Raw genomic sequence first — 24,541 nt, 5'->3', positions numbered from 1 at the left:
ATGACGATAACAAAAATCGGTGAAACTAGTCGAATAATAAATATTACTCACTTAACTAACATTCCTAAAAAATGAGTTATAGTTTCTAATACAAGTAGTCAAGAAAAAAGTCACACCAAGAATACAGTCTGTCTGACTGAAATGAGGACAGTGGCATAGGGCTTCACATGATTCAAAAAAACAGATAATCAAATTTGAACCTACTGCAGTGTAGCATATCTTGATATGGTTCCAGAGAACTCTTGTGTCTAGTGTCGATGACATGAGAAGCAAGGCCTAAACCTTCAGAATCCAAAAATCTTATGTTCTTCGATTCTAACAGTACCAGAATGGCCAGTCTGTACAAAAATCAAAGATAGCAAGAACAGGATATTTGATAAGTGCCTGGCAAGGATAAAGGTGATAATGTATCTTTGATAGGTGGTAAGAAAGATGACAATTTTTGTGCTAGTTTGAAGGTGGTGTACAAATTATTTCTGTAAAGAGTCCTTGCTATTTGTTCAGATATTCCTTTAGAATAGGGTATGCTGATTCTTTTAACATAAGATTGCAATCTAGAAGAGGGATGATAATTATCAAATATTTTCTGTCTCAAGTTCTTGCTGTATCCATTAAGCAATAAAGTAAGTTTTATTTTATTTAATTTTTCTAATAGAAGAGATTCAGAAGAATAAAATGTGCACACTCAGTGCACAAGGCTTTTGAGATTGCACAGATTTTGAATTAGACTAAACCTCCTCCTCCTCTGAATACTTCTCTTCCTGAATTACAAGCTCTCCGTTCTTTACGCCAAAATAATAACACTGTGATGACAAAGGAAATGCAACTGTCCTCATGGATATCACTGACTACAATCACAAACTTAATGTTTTACTGTGTGATAAATCGACTTATAGTACAATTGACAGAGATCCTATGCAAAGCTAACTAAACAAATTGAATAAATTGTTAGATCAAATATATTCCTTAGACAATAATCCTAATGAAAAGTTACAGATTCATCATGTTCATCCCCATGTATTTATGGCCTTCCTAAAGTACACAAATGTGGTTATCCATTACATCCGATTGTTGACTGCATAGGATCTCCTCTTATTTGGCAAAATATCTTTCAAGACTTCTATGAAATTTTTCTGAGAAAACCATCTGTTATATAAAAAATAGTTTGCACTTCAAAGAAAAAAATTAAAGTTATTCAAATGTCTGAAATGATGATTTCCTTTAATGTAGTTTCACTGTTTAAAAATATATGGCTTCTACAAGTAGATTTCCCAATTGACATCGCCAATTTATTCAAGTTTACTATGAATGCAGGCTATTTTACCTGCTATAATAAATTATTTCAGCAAATCAAAGGTACTGCAGTGGGTAGTCCTATATCACCAACTTAGGCTGATTACTTTATGGAGCATTTAGGGGATCGAATTTTTAGCACCATTTCTCCTCGACCTTGCATTTGGCTACATTTTGTGGATGATATCTTTGCAATCCGGTCTCACTCTAAAACAGAACTGCTTCAGTTTCTGGATAAAATTAACTCCTTGTATACTAGTATCAAATTCACTATTGAATGAGAATCTAACAACAATCTTCCCTTTTTGGATTCTTTAATACATCGTAACTCTGCTGGTAATATTGAATTTTCTGTTTATAGCAAGCTATCCTTTACAGGCTGATATGTTCATGCATCTTCACATCATCATCCTTCACAAAAAAATAGGTATTATCACACACCTTGTATGCCAAGCACACACAGTTTGTTCTTCTGAGTCTCTTGTATTTGAAGAGTTAAATAGATAAAAATAAAACTTACTCTACTTAATGGATACAGCATGACCTTGATACAGAAAATATTTGATAATTATCATCCCTCTTCCAGATCGCAATCTGATGCTAAAAGAATCGACATACTCTATACTAAAATAACATCTGAACAAATAGCAAGGACTCTTCTAAAGGCCAGAAGAAGGAGATATTCTGGCCTATGTCATGCACCCTTGGATCCACTCCATGAAAACATTTGGAGAAACTCATGCCACTGCTTTTGACATCTCGAATGTTTTTGATAGGATCTGGCATCGAGGGCTTCTTAACAAGTTACCATCATCTGGACTACCTTCATTAAGTAAATGGATTGCCAGTTTTCACTCAGATTGATCCTTTTGTGTAATGGTAGGTGGTGTTCTTTCCTCAGACTTTCCTCTCATTTTAGACACCCTCTTCATGATTTATATAAATGACCTGGTCTCATAAACTGCAAACCCTTACTCATAGTTTTGCAGATCCCAATCGGCAAAACTATGACAGCACACTCCACTCCTCCCATTCATACATCTCAACCTTCAAGATCATCTGTAATAAATGCCCTGAACATCATCTCCACAGTATCCTTGATTGGGATAAAAGCAAACTAGTCAACTAGGCAGATCCCAATCGGCAAAACTATGACAGCACACTCCACTCCTCCCATTCATACATCTCAACCTTCAAGATCATCTGTAATAAATGCCCTGAACATCATCTCCACAGTATCCTTGATTGGGATAAAAGCAAACTAGTCAACTAGGCAGATCCCAATCGGCAAAACTATGACAGCACACTCCACTCCTCCCATTCATACATCTCAACCTTCAAGATCATCTGTAATAAATGCCCTGAACATCATCTCCACAGTATCCTTGATTGGGATAAAAGCAAACTAGTCAACTTTAATACTTCCAAGATGCAATTTTGCTTGTTAAACAATACTTTCATTTCGTTAAAGTTAATTACTGTGGTTATCGTGTAATTTATTGTTTATAGTTATGCCACAGGTACCTTTAAAGATTAGACTTAAATTTTGCTTATTTTCTCATTAAAAAGACTCCGATCTTCTCCACTTATTTTTGGTACTGCTCAGTTCAACAGTCAAGACCAAATATCTCTTCTCGGACTGACTCTTACTCCAAATCTTTTCTGGAACAATCATATCACTTCTATAGCATCATCAGCTTTCCGTAGAAGTCTTCCAAAAACCTTGGCATCCTTTTCTACTCAAGATGGGACTTCTCTGCTAAAGAGTCACTTACTCTGCATAAATCCAATCAACACTGGAATACCCCTCTCTTGTTTGCAGTGGTGCACCTAAGACCTCCCTAAAAATTCATGCTGCTGTTCAGAAAAGGGTCTAGTTGATTAATGACACTACTCTTACAGACTCTCTTCAGTTACTTTCTCATAGAAGATCAGTTTATGCATTGTTTCTCTTCTACAGATATTTCTATGGCCATTGTTCAGCAGAACTAGCATCCACTGTGCATCCTATTTTTGCCATATTTACAGGAACTTGAGTAACAGCTGCTATACAACCCTTCATGGTCGAACTGCATACTCACCGCACCTGCTACTTCCAGTCATCCTGTGTGTGTGTGTGTGTGTGTGTGTGTGTGTGTGTGTGTGTGTGTGTGTGTGTGTGTGTGTGTGTGTGTGTGTGTGTGTGTGCGCGCGCGCGCGCACGCATACGTACACACACATATTATATGTCCTACGAATTTTTACCTATGGATTGGAGACATGGAGCCTTACCCATACAGATATCTGGCGAGAATCTTCTGCACTCACAGCCAGGTGGTGCTTTGGAATATGTTACTTTGAATTTGTGATCTCTTATTTAATTACTTTTAAACAGGTGCAGATTAAGCTCGCTGGGGACTCCTAGCAGTAAAATTTATTGGACCCCTAAAAATTTCTACATTCGGAAAAGCTGACATTTCTCTTGCAGCCTAGAACACTTCTGTGGCAGTATTGAATTTGTCTTTATCTTATTTTAAAAATAGCAAAAACTGTTCCAATTCATCATCAAATTGCATAATATTTATATCGTTCTTATAGATCTCTTCCCTGGCAGCAGCCAGGCCCAACACCACTTGATCCATGTTCTGTTTCTTATCTTTCCTTGTAGTTCCCATGATGCATCTCTCCAGCTTTGTTGAAGTTTGAAGGAAGACACTTAAAAGCAGAGGAGAGATGCATCATGGGAACTACAAGGAAAGATAAGAAACAGAACATGGATAAGAGGATTGACCAGAGTGGAAGATATCAACCCACACAAAAACCCTAAAGTGGCAATGGATAGGCCACACTACTAGAAGAACTGACCAATGTTGTACTACAGACATAATGAACTAGACTTCAGGAGACTGTAAAAGACCTAGAGAAGAACTATTTAGCCAGTGAAGGTATGAAATTAAGAAACAAAGTGTTTCTTAATTCCACACCTGGCTGCTTGTTGCCAAGCAGCCCAGGATAAGACCAAGTGGAGAAATCTTAGAAAGACCTACATCCAGCAGTGGATTAAAGCAGTCAAGTTCACAAAAGGTTTATCCAGAAATTGTAGGATGACTGACTCAATATGATGTATTTTTCTCTTGCTAGTCAATTTTGTGAACTATGCAATCTCTTTATGGTGGAATTAAAGTTAATTCCATCCATCTTTTTATATCAATCCACACACAAACACACACACAAAAGGTTGCAAAACTCCTATAGCACATCAGTGCAGCATGTGTGGCCATATGTTGACATGAGAGATGAGGACAGAGACTGTTTATACATAGAAAGCAAGATAACAGCTTGTTACTATGATACAAAGCTGCCATATTATGTATACATATTAAGATGTATACTTATTGTGTATATTCAATATATCATGAATACCTAGATTTGGAAATTTGAAAAAAATGTCTACATTTGGGGGTGAATTAAGGGAAATTTGGGAGGAAGATGTATTACTTCCAAGAATTCTTATTCAGTCTGACACCACCATTCTGTTTTTGTCAAAATGGCATTCCCTGATACTGATTACAATTATATTCCCTTGCTTATGATATTCCAATCATAATCCTCCTAGTCAACAGCTTAATGGACTATTGTAAGTGTAATGCTACCATCACTAGGTTTCTCAATCTGCCCTATATGCTGCATATGGTGTAGAGTGTTCATTCAAGAATGAGAGTAATATGCATTACTTGCAGAATGAATTGAATGGGCTGGAATTGTGGACATGTGAAAATGTTAGTAAAATTTAAAGTCATGCACTCTGGTATGATGAGATATCCAATGTGATATTATATTGATGGGATTATGCTAAAAGAAACTGATCATTCTAGGAATCTTGGGGATTTTAGTACATATAGGAAGTTAAAGTTCAAGGGCTATACACCAAATATTGCAAATACAACTCAGAGGATAATTCATCATCAAATTCCTGCCATATACCCTCAAGGGGTGTACATGATATAATAGTAATACATGGAAAATTTACATCATTACTAACTTCCTATCTACAATTTTACTCCAAATCAGTCTGTTACCTGTCAAAATCCAACATTTTCAGATCTTATATTTCTATCTTCTAAGGTACTTTTTACCATATCAATCCACCTATATCTTGGTCTTCATCTAGGTCTTTTTCCTGCCAACCTGGCAGAGAACACTTGTTTTGCTAACCTTTCTTTGCCCATTCTGTTTAAGTGACCATACCACCTGAGATTAGCTCTGCTAATGCAATCCTGGATGCTGACGATGTCTAGCCTAATATCCTCGTTTTTAATATGATATTGCCATTGATGCCATCTATTCATGTCCCTAATCTTTCTCAGGACTCTCATATCTGTAGTCGCCAGTCTTTCGTCAAGTGTTTTACTCCTGACACAGCTCTCAGATCCATAAGTTAAAATTGGTTTGAACACTGTCTTGTATACACCTAATTTAGTGTTCAGACTAATTTCTCTCTTATATGCTATAAATTTATTCAGTTCACTTCCTACCATACTAGCTTAGTAGATTCTGTTGTCTATTTACATATTTTAACCATCTTCACTAAAAATCACACCTAAGTAACTGAAATGTTTCACTTGTTCTATAGATTCTCCATTCACAATGCAGTTGATATTTTCATTGCTTCTGCCTATTTTCATTGTCATTGCTGACCTTCATACCATATCTATTACAGCAGTTATTCAATTTAGTCAGAGAATCTCGCAGACTTGTAGCAGATTTATTCAGAAGTACAACATCGTCTGCATAAAGCAAAGAGCTGACATTAGAATCTCCAAATTTGGCATAAGGTTTAATACCACTTTCCTTCATAATGTGATCCATATAGATAATGAATAACAGAGGAGATAATCTACATCATTGTCTGACACCAGATTTAACATTAAACCTTCAATTCTAACTGCTGACTTACAACTCAAATAAAGACTAAGTACTGCTTGATATAATGTCCCATTGACACCATATAACTGTAGTGTATTGAATAACTTCTCTCTTGGCACCTTGTCATATGCCTTTTCCAAATCGACAAAACTTAAATACAGATCTGTTATATTCCCATGCTTTCTCGACCATTTGTCGTAAAGTGAAGATCTGATCCTGACAGCCTCTATTTGGCCTGAATTCAGCTTGTTCGTCACCAAGCTTTTCTTCCACAATTCTTCTCAACTGTTTCTCAAGTATACTTGCATATATCTTACCAGGAACACTCAGCAATGAAATGCCTCTGTAATTCTCACATTCAGTTTTATATCCCTTTTTATATATGGGTACTATGAGAGCTCTACTCCAATCATCGGGAATTCGTCCCTCTGTCCAGGCTTTCTGAACTATACAGTGCAGCCACTGTATGACTTTTATACCTCCATACTTCAGCATTTCTGGTCGAATATCATCTAGTCCTGCTGCCTTTCCACATTTCAGGTTTTTGATGGCTTTTTCTACTTCAAGAATGGATATGTATTCCTGACTGCATGCCTGGTCAGTGTTTTTTTTATCACTGTGCTGTCATCACTGCTTGTTTTATTTAGCTGTTTTTCAAAGTAATTACTCCATACACCAAGGATATCTTTTTCTCCTGTTTTCATTTCACCTTTAGCATCTCTTATTCCTTTTACAGCATTCTTTCCTCCATTTCTGAGCTTCTTCCTCTTTCCTCCATTTCTGAGCTTCTTCCTATTTCCTCCATTTCTGAGCTTCTTCAACAACATCCAGAATATCTTGCCACCTTTTTGATATTTATTTTCTATGTTCTTGCGAAAGTCCTCCCATGACTTTTGTTTAGGCAGTTTTAAACAGTGTTTGGCTTTCTTACATTTGTCTCTGTATTCTCTAAGAGAGCACAAGCTGACTTATTTACCAGAAACTTTTGATATGCTTTCTTCTTTTCCTTCACTGCCTCTTTAAATTCCTGTGTCCACCATGGAGTTCTGATTTTTCTATCCTTGCACACAACTTCACTACATGCTTCTGGCTGAATCAATCGGAGTTTTCTTCAGGGCTTACCACTGAATCTCCAAGGTTTGGTTCCTGCTCTCAAACTTTCATTTTTTTTCTTGAATAATATTTGTGTATTTCAGTCTACAGTTCACATCTGAGAGCTGCTCAACTTTTATTCCTTTAAAACTTTCTTATATGTTCTTCTTTTCAACATGAAATTCAATTTTATCCTGCTCAAGACTAAATGGCGATCACTTCCAATTTCAAATCCTCTGTACACTCTGGTGTCCTGCGCCATGGAAAAAACATCACTATCAACAATAACATAGTCAATGAGATTTTTCTTATTCCTTGCCTCTTCTCTCCATGTGAATTTATGCACATTTTTATTTTGTTTGGAACGTATTGAGCAGAAAAGCAATAAGTTTTCCAAATTTTCCCCAAAAAATATTTGGGGAAAATTTGGAAAATGTGAACAGGTCAATTTTTTGGGGAAAAAATCGACCTGTTCACAGTAGTCCAAGTGAGGCTGTATCAAGGCCTTGTAAAGTGGCAAAATTACTTCATCTTTACATGTCAAGGCGTGTTTTAGCATTGCAATTATCCTCTGTTAGGTATCTACCTGGATACTATATGAACAAGGATGGGCTAGCAATTTAGATCCCCAACAGGGACCACTTTTCCTTTTTCATTGTGACAGTTGCTTTCTCTAAAGCCTCAAAAAATTCCACCACTTCTACCTTAGTAGGACCTTCTGTGGGACCATAGGCCCAAATAAATCTCATTGTCCAGTTCCCCATTCTCATATTTGTCAACATCACTCTACTCGAGACTGCCTGCAATTCAAGAAGATTAGCCCCGTATTTAGTGTTGAATACTGTGGCTACTCCTTCTTTTCCTTGATTGTCATTGCCTGAATATAACATTTTGTATTTATTGCTCAGAAAGATCTCACCAGTTTTGGTCTTTTTTTGTTTCAGTCACCCCTATTATGTCGATCTGGTACTTATCTAATTCCTCAGCTAGCTCCATTTCTTTGCCATTCAGGCTTCTTACGTTGATAGTACCGATCTTTAACTCTGGTGATGTTGAGTTGGGGTTTGTTTTCAGATTTGTTTCAGTAGCTGAATTTTCGATGTTCGCCCTGGTTCCCTGGCGAAAACAACGGGGGCCTTGTTTAACCGGGCGATGCCTCAGCCGGCATAAAATTCTGTCATGTTGTACCATCATTTTTTATTTTGGTTTAACCAATAAGAATACAATTTGGTCGGCTAAATCCCAAATTGCCAGTCCATCCTCGTCCGTTCAGTATCCAGGTTGATACCTAACAGGGTGCCACGAGAAGGTGAGGATTGGACATTAGAAGCCCAGGTCAGGTCTCCGCATTCCTTTGAAGGCTATGTGAAGGTTTCCTCTCAGTTATATAGCTTTGACCCTTAAGCATCCCTTTTTCATTGTGTCAGTTGCTCTAAAGCCTCAAAAAATTCCTCCACTTCTACCTTAGTAGAACCTTCTGTGGGACCATAGGCACAAATGTCTCATTGTCCAGTTCTCCATCCTGATATTTGCCCACACTCTACTTGAGACCGCCTGCCATTCAAGAAAATTAGCCTCATGTTTAGTGTTGAATACTATAGCTACTCCCTCTTTTCAACTGATTTGTCTTCATAAGATGTATCCCACACTCCCAATATCAACTTTAACATTTCTTTGCATGCTCTCCCCATATCATCATCATCAAGTAAACCAGACCTGTTCACAGTAGTCCGAGTGAGGTTGTATCAAGGCCTTGTAAAGTGGCAAAATTACTTTATCTTTACATGTCAAGGCGTGTTTTAGCATTGCAATTATCCTCTGTTAGGTATCTACCTGGATACTATATGAGCGAGGATGGGCTGGCAATTTGGCATTCAGCCGACCAAATTGTATTCTTATTGGCTTAAACCAAAAATACAAAATGATGGTACAACATGATAGAATTTCATGCTGGCTGGGACGTCGCCTGGTTAAACAAGGGTCCCAGTTGTTTTTGCCAGGGAACCAGGGCAAACAGCAAAAAGTCAGCTACTGGAACAAATCTTAAAACACACCCCAACTCAATATCACCAGAGTTCAAGATTGGTACTATCAACATTAGAAGCCTGAATGGCAAAGAAATGGAGCTAGCTGAAGAATTAGATAAGTACCAGATTGACATAATAGGGGTGACTGAAACAAAAAGAAGACAAAAACTGGTAAGATTTTTCTGAGCAATAAATACAAAATGTTATATTCAGGCAATGACAATCGATGAAAAGAAGGGGTAGCCATAATAAATAACAATATAAATAACAAGCTATAACAATAATAAATCATTATTATTGATATAGATGTTTTCCCGTGGTTCAGGACACAACAGTATACAGAGGATTTGAAATAAGAAGTAATGATTTTAGTTTTGAGCAGAATAAAATTGAATTTCACACTGAAAAGCAGAGTGTATAAGAAAGCTTTAAAATGAATCAAGGTTCAGCAGCTTTCAGAAGTGAACTGTAGACTGAAATACACAAACATCATTGAAGAAAAAATGAAACAATTCGAAAACAGGAACCAAACCTTGGAGATTCAATGGCAAATCCTGAAGAAAAAATTGATTGATTCAGCCAGAGAGGCATGTGGTAAGGTTGTCTCTAAAGATAGAAAAATCAGAATTCCATGGTAGAAGGACAGTCAAGGAAAATAAAACATATGGAAAGTTCCTGGCAAGTAAGTCAGCTTATGCTCTTAGAGAATATAGAGAAAAATGTAAGACAATGAAGCATTGTGTAAAACTAGCTAAACAAAAGTCATGGGAAAACTTTGATAAGAACATAGAAAATAAATATCAGGAAGGTAGCAAAATATTCTGGAGACTATTGAAAAACCTTAGAAATGGAGGAAAAAGTACTGTAAAAGGAATAAGAAATGATAAAGATGACCAGAAAACTGAATATAAAGATATTCTAACTGTCTGGTGTAATTACTTTGAAAAAGTGCTAAATGAAACAAGCAGTGTCAGCATGATGGTATAAAATCCTAACAGGAATGCATAATCATACTTGAAGTAGAAAAAGCCATCAAAAACATCAAATGTGGAAAGGCAGCTGAAGTAGATGAGAAATGCTCAAATATGGAGGTATAAACATTTTACAGCAGCTGCACTGCATAATTCAGAAAGCCTGGTCAGAGGAATGAATTCCAGATAATTGGAGCAGAGCTCTCGTAGTACCCATCTATAAGAAGGGAAATAAAACTAAATGCAAGAACTAAAGAGGTAATTCTCTACTGAGTGTTCCTGGTAAGATTTATACAAGTATACCTGAGAAACAGCGAAGAAAAATTGTGGAAGGGAAGTTTGGAGAAGAACAAGCTAAATTCAGGCAAAATAGAGGTTTTCAGTATCAGGTTTTCACTTTAAGACAAATAGTTGAGAAATCTTGGGAATATAACAAGGATTTTTCTTTAAGTTTTGTAGATCAGGAAAAGGTATATGACAAGATGCCAAGAGGAAACCTTTTCAAAACACTACATTATATGGTGTAAATGGAACATTATATCAAGCAATACATAGTCTCTATTTAAGCTGTACATCATCAGTTAAAATTGAAAGAGGTACAAGAAGATGGTTTCAGGTAAAATCAGGTGTGCAACAAGGTTGCACATTATCTACATTGTTATTCATTATCTTTATGGATCACATTATGAAGGAAAGTGATATGAAATCTGATATCAAAATTGGTGGTGTTAAACTTAGCTCTTTACTTTATGAAGATGATGTTATACTTATGAATAAATCCAGTATAAGTCTGCAAGATTCCCTGACTAAATTGAATGACTGTTGTAATAAATTTGGTATGAAAATCAGGAATAAAAAGACAATCTATATAGACAGAAATATTGTAAACATTAACTGTAATATGATTGGTGAACCTATAGAACAAGTAAAACATTTCAGCTATATAGACACAGTTTTTAGTGAAGATGGTAAATTAAATATGGAAATAGACAACAGAATTAGTAAAAGCTGGTATGGTAGGAAGTTAGCTGAATAAATTTATACGGAATAAGAAAGAAATATTGTAAACATTAACTGTAATATGATTGGTGAACCTATAGAACAAGTAAAACATTTCAGCTATATAGACACAGTTTTTAGTGAAGATGGTAAATTAAATATGGAAATAGACAACAGAATTAGTAAAAGCTGGTATGGTAGGAAGTTAGCTGAATAAATTTATACGGAATAAGAAAGAAATTAATCAAAACACTAAATTAGCTATATAAGACAGTGTTTAAACCAATTTTAACTTAGGGATCTGAGAGCTGGGTTAGAAATAACACTTGATCAAGGACTGGAAACTTCTGAGAAAGATTAGTACAGTAAACAGATGGCATTAATGGCAGATCACATTAGAAATGAGGATATTAAGAAAGAAACTGCCATTATTAGCATTCATGAATGTGTTAGTACACTTAATCTCAGGTGGCATGGTTGGCAATAAAAAGACCCAGAGGAAAACCAATATGTAGATGGATTGATACAGTAAAAAAGTGCCTTAAAAGACAGAAATATAACATTTGATAATATTAGAATCTTGACAGATAACAGATTAATTTGAGGAAAATTGTTGATCAAAAGTTAGTAATGGAGTAACTTTTTAATGTAGTACTATCATAATTATTCTGTACATCCCCTGAGGAATACATACCAGGAATTTGATAATGATGAAGACAAATTGATAATTTGTGGACTACAGATGCTAGAAAATAGGAGAAAGAGAGGTAATATGATTGAAACTTACAAACTTTTGAAAAGATCGTACAGGATATTAGTAGATAGAATTTTTCATTTTTTGGAGGGTAGAGAAAGGATACAAGGGCATCCTTGGAAGTTGAGAATGAATGCTGTCGTGAAGGGGGTTGGGGGCTAGATTTTTCTCTCAGAATGGTGTGTGATTGGAATGGATTGCCAATCACACTAACTGCACTTACCAACATTTGGAGGTGGTGAGTGCAGATAGTATGAATAAATTCAAAAACAGGTATAGCTAGTGCAGGCAATATGTGGCCTCCCTTGATGAATCCCTGGCTCCCTGGACTTTTCTCTTAATAATATAATAATATCAATGCCATGCGTGGGTAAGAAAAAAGAAGGAATATTGACATCTTTTGAACATATGAAGGTTATATATAGTCTTTGTGGAAGACAGATGGGGGTGGTAGTTCTAAAAAACAGATATAGATGGAATGAAAGATAAGGCAGAGAAACTGGTTCAACAAAATTTGGTACTTGAGTGTAAATTCTTTGGGATTTGTACAAAGTTAACAGCTGTACATGTGAGAAGTAATACTTTGAGTTACATTAAGTTTTTTGTTTGTTGCAGAAGCTATGGCTGAGATGTGTTTGTGCCATGTGCCAGGAAAGTCAGAGGTATAGGTCAGCCCAAGAAGAGCAATATGATTGTTTGGACATTTGCTTATTACCAAAAGTTAGGTAAAGAGATGCACAATTATTTTGTGTGTGAGAGAGAGAGAGAGAGATTAGACAGGACTGAGTTTTGGTGGCATTAGAATCTATAATGTACTCAACGTTCCCAATTTTCTCAAACGTTCTCAATTTTTTGCTGTGAGTGTGCACAGAAATTTGCATGTGTGCAAAATTTGTCTTCTTTTGAAAAGTATGTGCGCACCCATATGAGTCACCATACTGATCATTTAAGCAAAAAAGTTAAAAGATTTTAGTTCACTTTCTGGTGTCAAAGGGCTGTCAGTCAGGTCACCCCAACTCCCCACCGTGTTCCCACACATGGCAGCAGCCTCCCCAGTAAACAGTCGGAAATCACGATTCACAAGCCTTGGGTAGGACTCGATCCGGGAACTTCGTGCATGTGAGGCAACACGATACCGACTGTACTTGATAGGATTCTAAGTGTGTGTATTATTACCATCACCAAGTAAGTTGTGTAACATCAATCACAGAGCTAACATAAATATTTTACATGTATTTAATATTGATCTGATTAGAAGTAAGAAATAAAGTAAAAAATAAGATAACACTAGTGACTGATTGCATTTAATTAAATTTTCTAACTTTGCAAATAACTCTAAACATACATAATAAAATATTCCCATTACTAATTCTCACCTTGTTAAACATTCATAATAATTTTTAATTTCATCTTGAAAATCTAGTGTGTGCATATTTTTTGCTTTGTGCGCTAGTTGTAACATGTGTGCACGTGCACATGCTCACAGCTTAGAGGGAACATTAGTTGTACTCAACCTCGCTGAAAAATAGCAAGTAGATAAGAGGTTAAGGACATTGGTTATAAAAGATCTTGAAGTTTTTAATAACTTGAGCACTACAACATGTGTCAAATGAAAAGGAAGAATGGAGTTTACTGGCACCAGCACTATGGACAGAATTTGAAGTCAACAATGCACTGGTGGGAAAATCTGAGGAGAAGAAACCATCCGCCATAACTCATAGTGAGTGACCAGTGAAAAAGTTGACAATCAAGGTTGCAGAGAATGGAAGGCAGATCACAGGAGGTGGTTTGACAATCAAATGCTTTAGAGAAGTCAAAAGCAATCATTTAGGTTTCTTCCATTTTTTCCATAGCTTGAATCCAGAAGTGGGTGGTGAAGGCTAAAAGACCAACTGTGGATCAAGAGAGATGGAATCCATATTGCTGGTCACTAATAGCTAGTGGTGTTCAGATGGTGTAGAAGTTGGCTGTTGATGACCTGCTCCGTAGTTTTTTTGAAAGAACAGAAGTGAGAGTAATTGGGCAGTAGCTGTTGGCTGATGTTTCTTACCATTCTTTGGATGCTGGATGTAGGAGTTGTTTCTATGCTGCAGGATAGTTACCAGTTGAATAGCACAGATTGCAAAGGTAATATAGATTAAAACTGATTGAAACTTAAAGCTGATTATCCATAATTAAATAAGGAATTTATTGATCACTGATTTCATACACTGATAGCATTTTCACATGAGTTGAAGATCTGAATTGCATTGATACTTCTGTCAATAAATAAATGTCCAAAATGAAGATCCCTAATGAAAGGCAAACTCAATAATAAAATTACAAAGTTCACATTCAAAATTTCTTCATTATGTTTATGGAAACAGAATCAAATATGAAATGAAAAAGATGAGGGTCATTCCATGCATCATCAAATAAGAAACTAAATTGAAGCCACATAATTTTGTATAAAATGAAAGTAAGCTATTTTGTTACTATATCCTTCACATGGAAGAAATTTTTTTTTAAAAGATTTTTTCCAGGCATTCCTCTTAATCATCGGCCATTTTTATTTGGCAGAACATAGAATTTTCTAAATTTTAGACAGTTTTAATTAAAATCAATCACAGCTTATTTTCAGATTGTCCAATGTCATTTTTAATGTTCAAGGTCTGTGCTTTTTGATTTCTTATTTTTCACTCTCATTTCCCTTCTCTACTCTGCAGGCACTAGGCTGAATCCATAAGTCTGATTTTTTTTTTTTTTTTTGTGCATTTCATTGAAATGTGTAGTGGAATATGTATGGTCAAAATCACCTTGATTTGTAAAAATGCAAATAATTTCTTTTTTTTAATGAAAATTTGAAACTTTTGATGACAAATACTCTCAATTTAACCTTCAACATGAATTTAACCTATTTAAGCCTTAACAAGAAATGTCCAAAAATTAGCAAAGAAGAATTAAAATTAAGGGCTGATTATAAAAAAGAATAACAAAGATTCTGTTAAGGAAAAACAGATATTGATGCTATATTTGTTGTAAAGCCAATAAGAGAAAAAAGCAATAAAATATTAACTAATATTGATGTGTTTGCTTGACTCAGAGCAGGCTTTTGATGGCATCAGATTGCAGGATATCCTGAAAGTACTAGCATCAAGAAATATATCAGCACAAATTATTGAAACAATAAAGACACACACACACACACACACACACACACACACACACACACACACACACACACACACACACACACACACAATGCATGAATAACAAGTTATTGCAACAAATATGCAGAAAATCCCTATAAAGAAAGAGGTAATGATTTTTTAAAACCTAGTGTTTATTTTTAACATAATTATGAATGAAATAATAATTTAAGAAAAAGAAATTATTATTATTATTATGTGACACCTCCAGGGAGTCCAAGGACACTCATCAAGGGAGGACACCTACTCTACAGCTCTGTCTCCACCACTCAATCCACCAACTACAACTAACAGCAACTACACCAATGCCATCTACTGGCTACCACCACTAGTATTTCCACAGACAATCACAAACTATCAGTATGTTTAAATTCAACTATACAGCAAAATAAAAATCTAACAAAAGAAATAAAAGTAGGAATCTATACATCAGTAGCTTGACTAATATTAACTTATATACTGAAACAAGAATAGAAGCATCAAAAATACAATATGTGAAATATAATGTTAAGAAAAATAGTTAATTTGATAGAATAAAAGATGAAAAGATTTATTAAGAATGTCAGTTACAACCCATAAATTAATGGATACAAAAGAATGGAATAAGCATATTAACAGAATGGATTCAAAAAGAATAGTTTAATTTGCAAGAAACTGGGAACCAAAAAGACCAACTGGCAGACCAAAACAATGAAGGACATTGCCTGCTTTGAAGTATTGTAAATGCAACAAGCTGAAACTTTAAGTTAGAAGTAGTAAAAATTTTATCTTTAAGCTTCAGTTTGGCTTGACTTCTTTTTCACTATCTTTTTTATTACGCTCTCTAAAGCTTAGTTCAGTCAAACTATTAGAGGGTCAACAAACTCCCGCCATCTAACTTATAAGCTTCATTAATTCTTCCTCTTCTGTTAAATAAACTCAATCAATTAGAACAATGGTAAATAACTTTGGTTAGTGATACTTTCAAAGGTAAGGAATCATGAATGGTTTGGGTTGGATTTATATATCAAGCAGAACTAGCTAAGGCTATTGAGGTAAGTGTGTACATCTGTGAATTCTCTGGATAGTTTGCAGGAGTAATCCCTTCCCCAATCTAAATAGGATAAAAAAACTGCCATCTCTATGAGACTTAGTATTTGCATTCAACTCTCATATCCTAGACAGGATTTAATGTTGAATCATCCTAGTGAGTGAGAACTATTGAATTCTGAATGAACTATTCTAATCCTGATTTACTTGACAAAATACATGCATAATTTAAACATATGAGAAAAAAGAAAAATATTTTTAAATAAGTGTGTATTTTGCTTACTTCCTTTCAATGTTTATATCATAGCAAAAAATTCAGATGTAACAATAACAATCTTGAACTTAAGTTCTGTTTGACTTTCCACTAACCTAAAAAACAGTAAAATTTTTCAGTGCCCATGTTATAGGAAGAGCAAGCTATTTCTGCCTGTTTTAACAAATACAAATGGCTTATAACTGGCATCACAAAATCATAAGGATATCAAATAATCAAGATATTTCTATCACTTTTATGAATGATAAATGAATTTATATTAACAGTGGCAATAAAAAAAAGACTTGGGCTTTACTTAATAAACTGATTTTAGTTTGAAATTACCAATATTAAAACCATTCTATATTTATATTAATTTTAATCATTATAATATGATGAATGACATCTATTCATAAGAAAATAGGATTTCATCAAAACACTGAAACAGTTTGTTCATTTACAGAGCAAATGCAAAATATAAATGCCTATTTGTGATTATGCAGGACCACTTACTGTAATGTTTCAGCAGCATTCTTTGCCATAACAGCCACATCACCTGTCACTTGGAAGTTGCTAAGGTCATTTCCACTAGAATAATAATCTCCTGCTCCTATTTAATAAAATTCAACTACATTAGCAATTACATGTATAGACTACACCTATTTCTTTTATTTATATTAACTTGAAAAAAAAAAAACAGAGGAAAAATTAATGTAACTTGGACTTATCAAATGCAGATGTGTATGTGTGTGCAATCAGCAGGAAGTACTCTGAGCTCTGATTTTTTGTATCATTACATAAAAAAAAAGTTCAATTTTTTTAATTACCACTCCTAGAAGAATGGGTTAAGTTAGTTTGGGCTGTAAATAGTTTAAGGTGGTATTGTATTATTTAGGGTTAGAGTCAATTTTTATTTTGCTATCATGGACAGGAAATCGAAGAAATAAATGGAAGCAGCTGATTCTGAAGAATTAAAATTTGGATAGGAAACTGATTGCATGTGATAACTGTCACTTATGGGGTTATGCAAACAACAGAAAATGTGAAGAAAGTGATAGAGTAACTACTGTATTGTTTGTTTATAAACACCACTTAAAGATTAAAATAAATACTGCAGTTATCAGACTGAAACAGTGAAAAATACTATGAGGAGCTACTGGAAGCTAGTCATGTATTGGATTAGTTGATTAGTAAGTAAAAATTAAGCCATTTCCATATGTATATGCAGAGATTGTTTATTGGTTGTTTGAATGGATGGCACACCCACTCACCGACCAACAGGTTATGGGTTCGAGTCCCACCATGGGCATGGGTTGTTTGTAAAAGCCTGCTCTCGATGAGTTTGTATAGCTTCTTGAATTTACAAATGTCTTTAAAAAATATATATTTGGAGAAAGGAGATCATACTGGCTGAAATATTGTTAGATCTGAAATAGGCGACCTCAGAATTTACCTGACGTCACCATTCCAGAATCTAACAATTTACATAAAATCACACTTGCATACTTATCTTTTAGCAGTAAAAATGTGTTTTTTTGTTTAGAACAGCTTCATATATAATAACTTTTGAATTTTGTGAATTTTTAAACTTTATACCTAAGTGTCTAGCATAAATGTAAGTCGGAAAACAGGGCAAAATAAGAGAGGAATTGTTAATGAAATAATGCAAGTGAAAGAATGCGAACTATTCAACGACATAGGGCAAAGATCACCCTAAATACAGTAAGATCAGAGAAATACCTGCAGGCATTATATCTTAGAAGGCACATGACGCATACGTTCCCTGAACCAAAAAAGTCCCGTATGTGAATCGGTGAAGTCACCTGAACGGAGACCAATGGGTGAAACGATGAGAAATTTCAAACTCAAAAAGGTGGCGCTCTTGGAGAAGGTATATAACCCGTGACACAGAAGTAAATGACCCCCGTTTTTTCTTGTTCCTGAGTTTTCTCTCTGAGTGCTCCGAGAGTTCTTCGCAGTTCAGCTCTCATATTTGAGGACTGACTTACGACAGAGTTCAGTATGACACCGTAGTAAATTTTCGGCAAGATAAATCGCTGGCCATAGTGAAAAGTTAAACTATGTAAAACCTAGATAGAAGTATGGTGTCCAGTCCAAATGAGCATGTGTAACCCACGTGGCATTAAAATTGAGACAACCAGATTCGAAACAAAGGACAGCAGGAAACCGAAGATAAAAATAGATAAGTACCCTCACTTATTCTAGCCCTTTTGAGATTGACTAACATTTAAGAGAGGGAAATTTGAAATTCGTATTAGAAGAAAGAGTGAAAAGTTTAGATCTGTAAAAATGACTATGTTTTCTTGAGACGAACTTTAGGAACTTTCAACCAGATAGTGATTCTGTTGTGTTTGTTCTGAGAGAGTTTGAAGAATGTGTTGAAGTGCTTTAATGTTAAAAATGAATTGTAATCTGTATTGAGTTATTGAAATATTGAATCTTGCTAATATTCTGAACTTAGTGTTAAAAATGAATTGTATCATAAATATAATATGTATTGAGTTATTGAGACATTGAATTGCTGATACTTTGAGGTAGAGTACTAAAATTAATTTAAGACTGAGAGAGTGAATGAAAGGTAGTGATTTAACTTTAGAATTTGATGATCAATTTAACTTGTGTAGCATCACTAATTGAACTTAATAAATGTTTGATTCTTTAACTATATGTGCTTCTGATCATATTGACTGACTCTGACCCTTCATAAAAATCGAACCTGAGTACGTGTGAGTGTGCGGGAATACCCCAATTGAAAGTAAGGGCACGACTGCAAACAAGAGTAAAATTATACCAGAGAGTCCAAGTTTCTAGGAATTAAATTATATTGCTAGTAACACTTGATATTCTATAGTTAACCTAAAGGCAGTGTCTATCTCTAACTTTAAGGCTCAGGCTGGCGCAGTAAAAATAAATTTGCTTGAGTAATCAGGATAATATATAGAATTCAGGGAACGGGAAATCTTCTGGTGGCCCTTAAAGGTTAAGAAGTAAGAAGAAGCATAAAAGAAACGTGACGTAAGGCTAAACTTATTACAAAATGTGGATCACATAACAATGACGCAATCTATTTAACATAGAGACACATGCAATAGAATTGATATTTGCGATAATGATAATAAACGCTAAACTTGAATAAGTTGTCCTGAGATATCAAGTGAGAAAGATACCAGATACACGTAATAAAGAAAGAAGGGACGACACGACAATAGCGCAGCCGGTAAGAATCTGATTATATAAGTATATTATTTCTGGGAAAACTCCCGACCAATAGGAGACAACACAAACACCTCTAAAGCAGAAGCATTCACCCGACCTGACATAGCTTCCACTTTCCCAATGTGTTCAGATGACGACCACGAATAGTCGAAACGGTCCACACCCCGTCAACCACCTTTCCCCTCCCCCCTCCCTATTTAAAAAAAAAAAAAAAAAAATTAACCCTTTCACTTTTTCCCCCACCCTATATAAAAGTATATGTTTCTATATGTTACGAAAAAAACCCGGGTTTTTCTAACTTATTCTACCAAACTGCCTACCCCCCCCCCCACACACACACTCTGCAGTTTTCGACATCGCAGACTGAGGAAAAGCCACAACACCCAGAAAAAGGTATGTGCAATTTTCTATTCCTTAGGCTACATATACTTTTTAGTACATCTACACTCATAATGCCCTAAGAATCCATGAGTAAATAGCCAATGACATTTAAACAGGGGTACTCCTAAACTGAAGCAGGCAAAATAGCTGTAATCATAATAATTGATTATATAAGGTTTTGAGTAAGCAAAGGGATAGAATCGAGAAGCAGTAAATTACTGTACAGTACAGTACCGTACGATAAGACCAAAATATATAGAAAGAAAGGAAAAAAAGGATATAACAATGGCATAGTGCAGAAGCAAAAAATAAATAACAATGGCGCAGCCAGTGAATATAACAATGGTGCAGCTGGTAGGATGTGTTTAATAAATTAAAAAAGAAGTAAATTAATCAAACACAGTGATTAATAATCACTGTGTTTGATTAATTAAAAAAGAAGTAATAAATAAACAGTGATAAATTAAAAAAGAAGTAAATTAATCAAACACAGTGAAGTGGTGTCAGTTACATGAGAAGAAAATAGTAGAACTAAATTTTGGAAGGGAAAGTTGGAGCAATTTAGATAAATTTTGTAAGCAAAAAAGATAAGTATGGCGCTAGCAAGCAGCACAGAACTAAGTGACCCAGAATTTTTCAGAAGCATCAACCCCCAGCAAATTTTCCCTCAGTTTTCTGGTGAGGAGACCGATGATGTGAGGTCTTTCTTTGATTTTGTTGAAGAACTCAGAATTGATATTTGCAATAATGATAATAAACGCTAAACTTGAATAAGTTTTCCTGAGATATCAAGTGAGAAAGATACTAGATACACGTAATAAAGAAAGAAGGGACAACACAATAGCGCAGCCGGTAAGAATCTGATTATATAAGGTTTTTGAGTAAGCAAAGAATTGAGAAGCAGTAAATTACTGTACAGTACCGTACGATAAGACCAAAATATATAGAAAGAAAGGAAAAAAGGATATAACAACAGACAGCAGAAAAATATAACAATATTCAGCAAATTGATAAATATGGTGCAAAGTTATTTAGCAGAGAAGTGCTTGGGATTAAAAGTAACAAACCAGAGATAAATCTAATCATGAGTCAAGTGAATATAGCTGGCTTTTTGGATGAATCAAAAAAGTAAATAGGTCCTAATAAGCAACCAAGAATAAAACAAAATTCTTGGCTTGACTGCAAGTTAGACACAAATTTCATATATTTATTTCAAGTATTTATGCTAATAGGAATTAACAAACTATTATGCTAATTCCTAGCAATAAAATCCCTAGGAACTAGCATAAAACAAAAAAATATTTCGTTAACATAATGTAAAGATTTGACAGCAAGGAATCCATGGTCAGAATAATGGCAACTAATTAGAAATGCACTGTACAGAAGTGTAGGTTTAAAAATTAATGGGAGGAGTTTATTAATAAATGGAAATGGAGACATGTGAATGGCTGCATGAAGAATAGCATAGGGATTCAAGTATTTAAAACAATGGTTATAATAGATCTGCTTGGTATATGTGGATTCTGCATGATTTGTCAATAGATCTTAAAGCTTGAGCTATTTGAACACTGCATGGTTTATCAAATGAATAGAAGGAATAATGTACTATAATAAGCACAATTGGATAGGATTACTGTTCAATGAGAATAGGTTATTATTGTATTGGAGAAGCAGAGAAAGCAATAGAACATGCCATGAGGTACTTCTGTACTAGTAAAGAAGCTTGAAGAAAGGAAACCATCCACCACGACATGCAGTGAATGACCAAAGAGAAAGATGGCTGCCTAATTATGGACGACAGCAAGTAGACCAAAGGATCACATTTTCAGAGCAGGGTAGATGCAATCAAATGCTCTAGAAATGTCAAGAGTAATGGCATGTTTCTCCAAATCTTTGCACATGGCAAAAGATACAGTGGTGAATGATGCAGGCTAAGAGATCTATCTGCCTAAGGACTATGGATCCTCTCCACCACTTCTTAATTCCCAAGAAACCCAAGTGACTATATCCAGGTGCAGTAAATCAATGTAATTGCAAAACCTTATAAAGGGGAATGATAAGTTTTCTATTCTTATTACTGTGTTCTTCCATAACCAAGTAATCCTATGTGATACCAACTACATTTGCAATATGCCCACTGAACTTCAATTCCCTACACACCAAGACCTCCAAAATCTCTCAATTTCTCAGAGTATAGTTCCATTAATGTTGTGCACAGTTTGTAACTTTTCATCCCAAAATGCATAACTTCTGCATTAAATAACATCATCTTTTATCTCATGCACACTTTTGTCATCCTATAGTAATCGTTTTTAAAGTTCTCTACATTGCTTTGAGGGGCAATTACCATAAAAACTATGAAAATAGAAAATATCAACTATCAAATCTGGAAAATATCAACTATATTTTCTAGTGAACTTACAGAACAAGTAAAATACTTCAATTACTTAGGTATAATTTTTAGTGAGCCTAAAGAATAATTCAGAAGTGAACCTACAGAAGTTCAAGTAAAATACTTGAAGTAATTAAAGGTGGCAAATTAAATTCGGAAATAAATAACAGGATAAAGAAAACTAGTATGGTGGTGAGATGATTCTAAAAATTTATACAGAATAAAAAAATTTAAAAAAAATAAAAACAAATCGGTCAAACCAAAGTAGAGGCATACAAGACAGTGATCAATTGTAACTTATGGATATGAGAGTTGGGTTAGAAATGAAACTCAAAGTTAGAGATGACAGACATGAGAGTTCAAGAGAAAACAGAAGAGTGAACAGATGTCATCAGTGGCAGACTCATATTAAAAATGAAGACATTAGAACAGATTATAACATCATTGACATTCAAGAATGTGTGAGTACAGCTTTTATGATAGTATATCATGTGGAAAGGCTAATGTGTTCATCACACATGTTGATTGGATTTTAATGGTATAGATGTGAACACAGATTGATAAGAAAATAACTATTTATTAACTTAAACGCTAATATTCACTGGTATTATATCCAGCATCTTTAGAGCATACAAACAAAGTTCGTTACAGCAGCAAGACAACTACAATCCAGTGTAACAGTGGGACTAGTATGAGTAATTGTAGTGTGAAATACAAAGATTAAAGTCCTAATTAGGCGTCATCTAAGTTTAAAAAAAAAAAAAAAACTAATTTGGCCTTAGAATGACTGTCTCCCAAATCTTTGGTAGATTTATACAGCCATACTTGTTGAGGTATGGAGTATGTTTCAGGGCTTCTGTTGATTTCGGGTCTGGCAGACCATGCTTTGGATACCTCTGCACATAGGATCAATTGGAAAGAAACAAAAGAACTGCACAGAAGCTCTTACAAGTCAGAGAGGTTGTTCCTCTCTGACTTGTAAGAGCGAAAGACAGGAGCAAAAGGTTATAATCCCCACAAGATAGATAAAATACTAAATGCTCCCCAAAAATCCCCCCCCCCACTATCTACCACAAAACTATCACCATCCATACATTAAAAGCACAGGCACATCTGAAAAGATATCTAGGGTGCTTAACAAACACCAACTATGCACTCTATTTAAACCTTATGTGAAATTGGCAACTCTCATCCATTCACCAAAGGACAGATTTTCTCCTTTATTGCATCCAGGAGTCTACTCGATGGCATGAAGTGCCCTGTTCATGCCATCGAGCCTACTATGGACAGACAGGAAGAACTGTGGACATCCACTTTGGTGAACACAAAAAATATATCCAACACTTTCGCTATGGCAAGTCAAGTCTGGCAGACCATGCTTTGGATACCTCTGCACAAAGGATCAATTGGAAAGAAACAAAATTACTAAACAGAAGCTCTTACAAGTCAGAGAGGTTGTTCCTGGTATCAACAGAAGCAATGAAACATACTCCAAACCTCAACAAGTATGGCAGTATAAATCTACCAAAGATTTGGGAGACAGTCATCCTAATACCAAATTAGTTTTTTTTTTTAAACTTAGATAACGCCTAATTAGAACTTTAGTCTTTGTGTTGCACGCTACAATTACTCATACTAGTCCCACTGTTACACCGGATTGCGGTTGTCTTGCTACTGTAACAAACTTTGTTTGTATGCTCTGAAGATGCTGGATATAATACCAGAGAAATATTAGCGTTTAAGTTAATAAATAGTTATTTTCTTATCAATCTGTGTTCGCATCTATACCATTAAAATCCAATCAACATTATGATAGTATAGTTACTTAAATAGGAAGGGAGAGGTAAGGCCAGCAGCAAAACAATCTTTGGTGCCAATATGGTAGGAAATTTATTTACTTATTCTTATGGCAAAGGGAATACAAAGCAAATACAGGTCAATGTCCAGTACAGGAAGCCAATGCAGGGCCCCATCCATCACCTCGTGGTTGTCCTGGAGGCCATGAAATTGGCACCTTGAG

The 24,541-nt window shown here is 35.1% G+C and overlaps 1 protein-coding gene across 3 annotated transcripts in view; it reads right to left on the bottom strand.

Moving 5' to 3' along the window:
* The window catches only part of LOC150100942 (enoyl-CoA delta isomerase 2-like), a 172,516-nt gene that overhangs the window by 61,778 nt on the left and 86,197 nt on the right, over positions 1-24,541 (bottom strand). For all 3 annotated transcript variants that reach the window (XM_090401279.1, XM_090401280.1, XM_090401281.1), the window contains one exon: positions 17,025-17,121. In XM_090401279.1, the coding sequence (XP_090257405.1) occupies positions 17,025-17,121 (97 nt within the window). The remainder of the gene's footprint in view (positions 1-17,024; positions 17,122-24,541) is intronic.

Source organism: Typopeltis vanoorti, chromosome 12 (assembly GCF_054136105.1).
Source record: "Typopeltis vanoorti isolate ZY-2024b chromosome 12, IOZ_Tvanoo_1.0, whole genome shotgun sequence".
NCBI classification, from domain to species: Eukaryota; Metazoa; Arthropoda; class Arachnida; order Uropygi; family Thelyphonidae; genus Typopeltis; species Typopeltis vanoorti.
The sequence above is the reverse complement of the archived record's forward strand: the minus strand, read 5'-3'. Positions and strand labels throughout refer to the sequence as shown.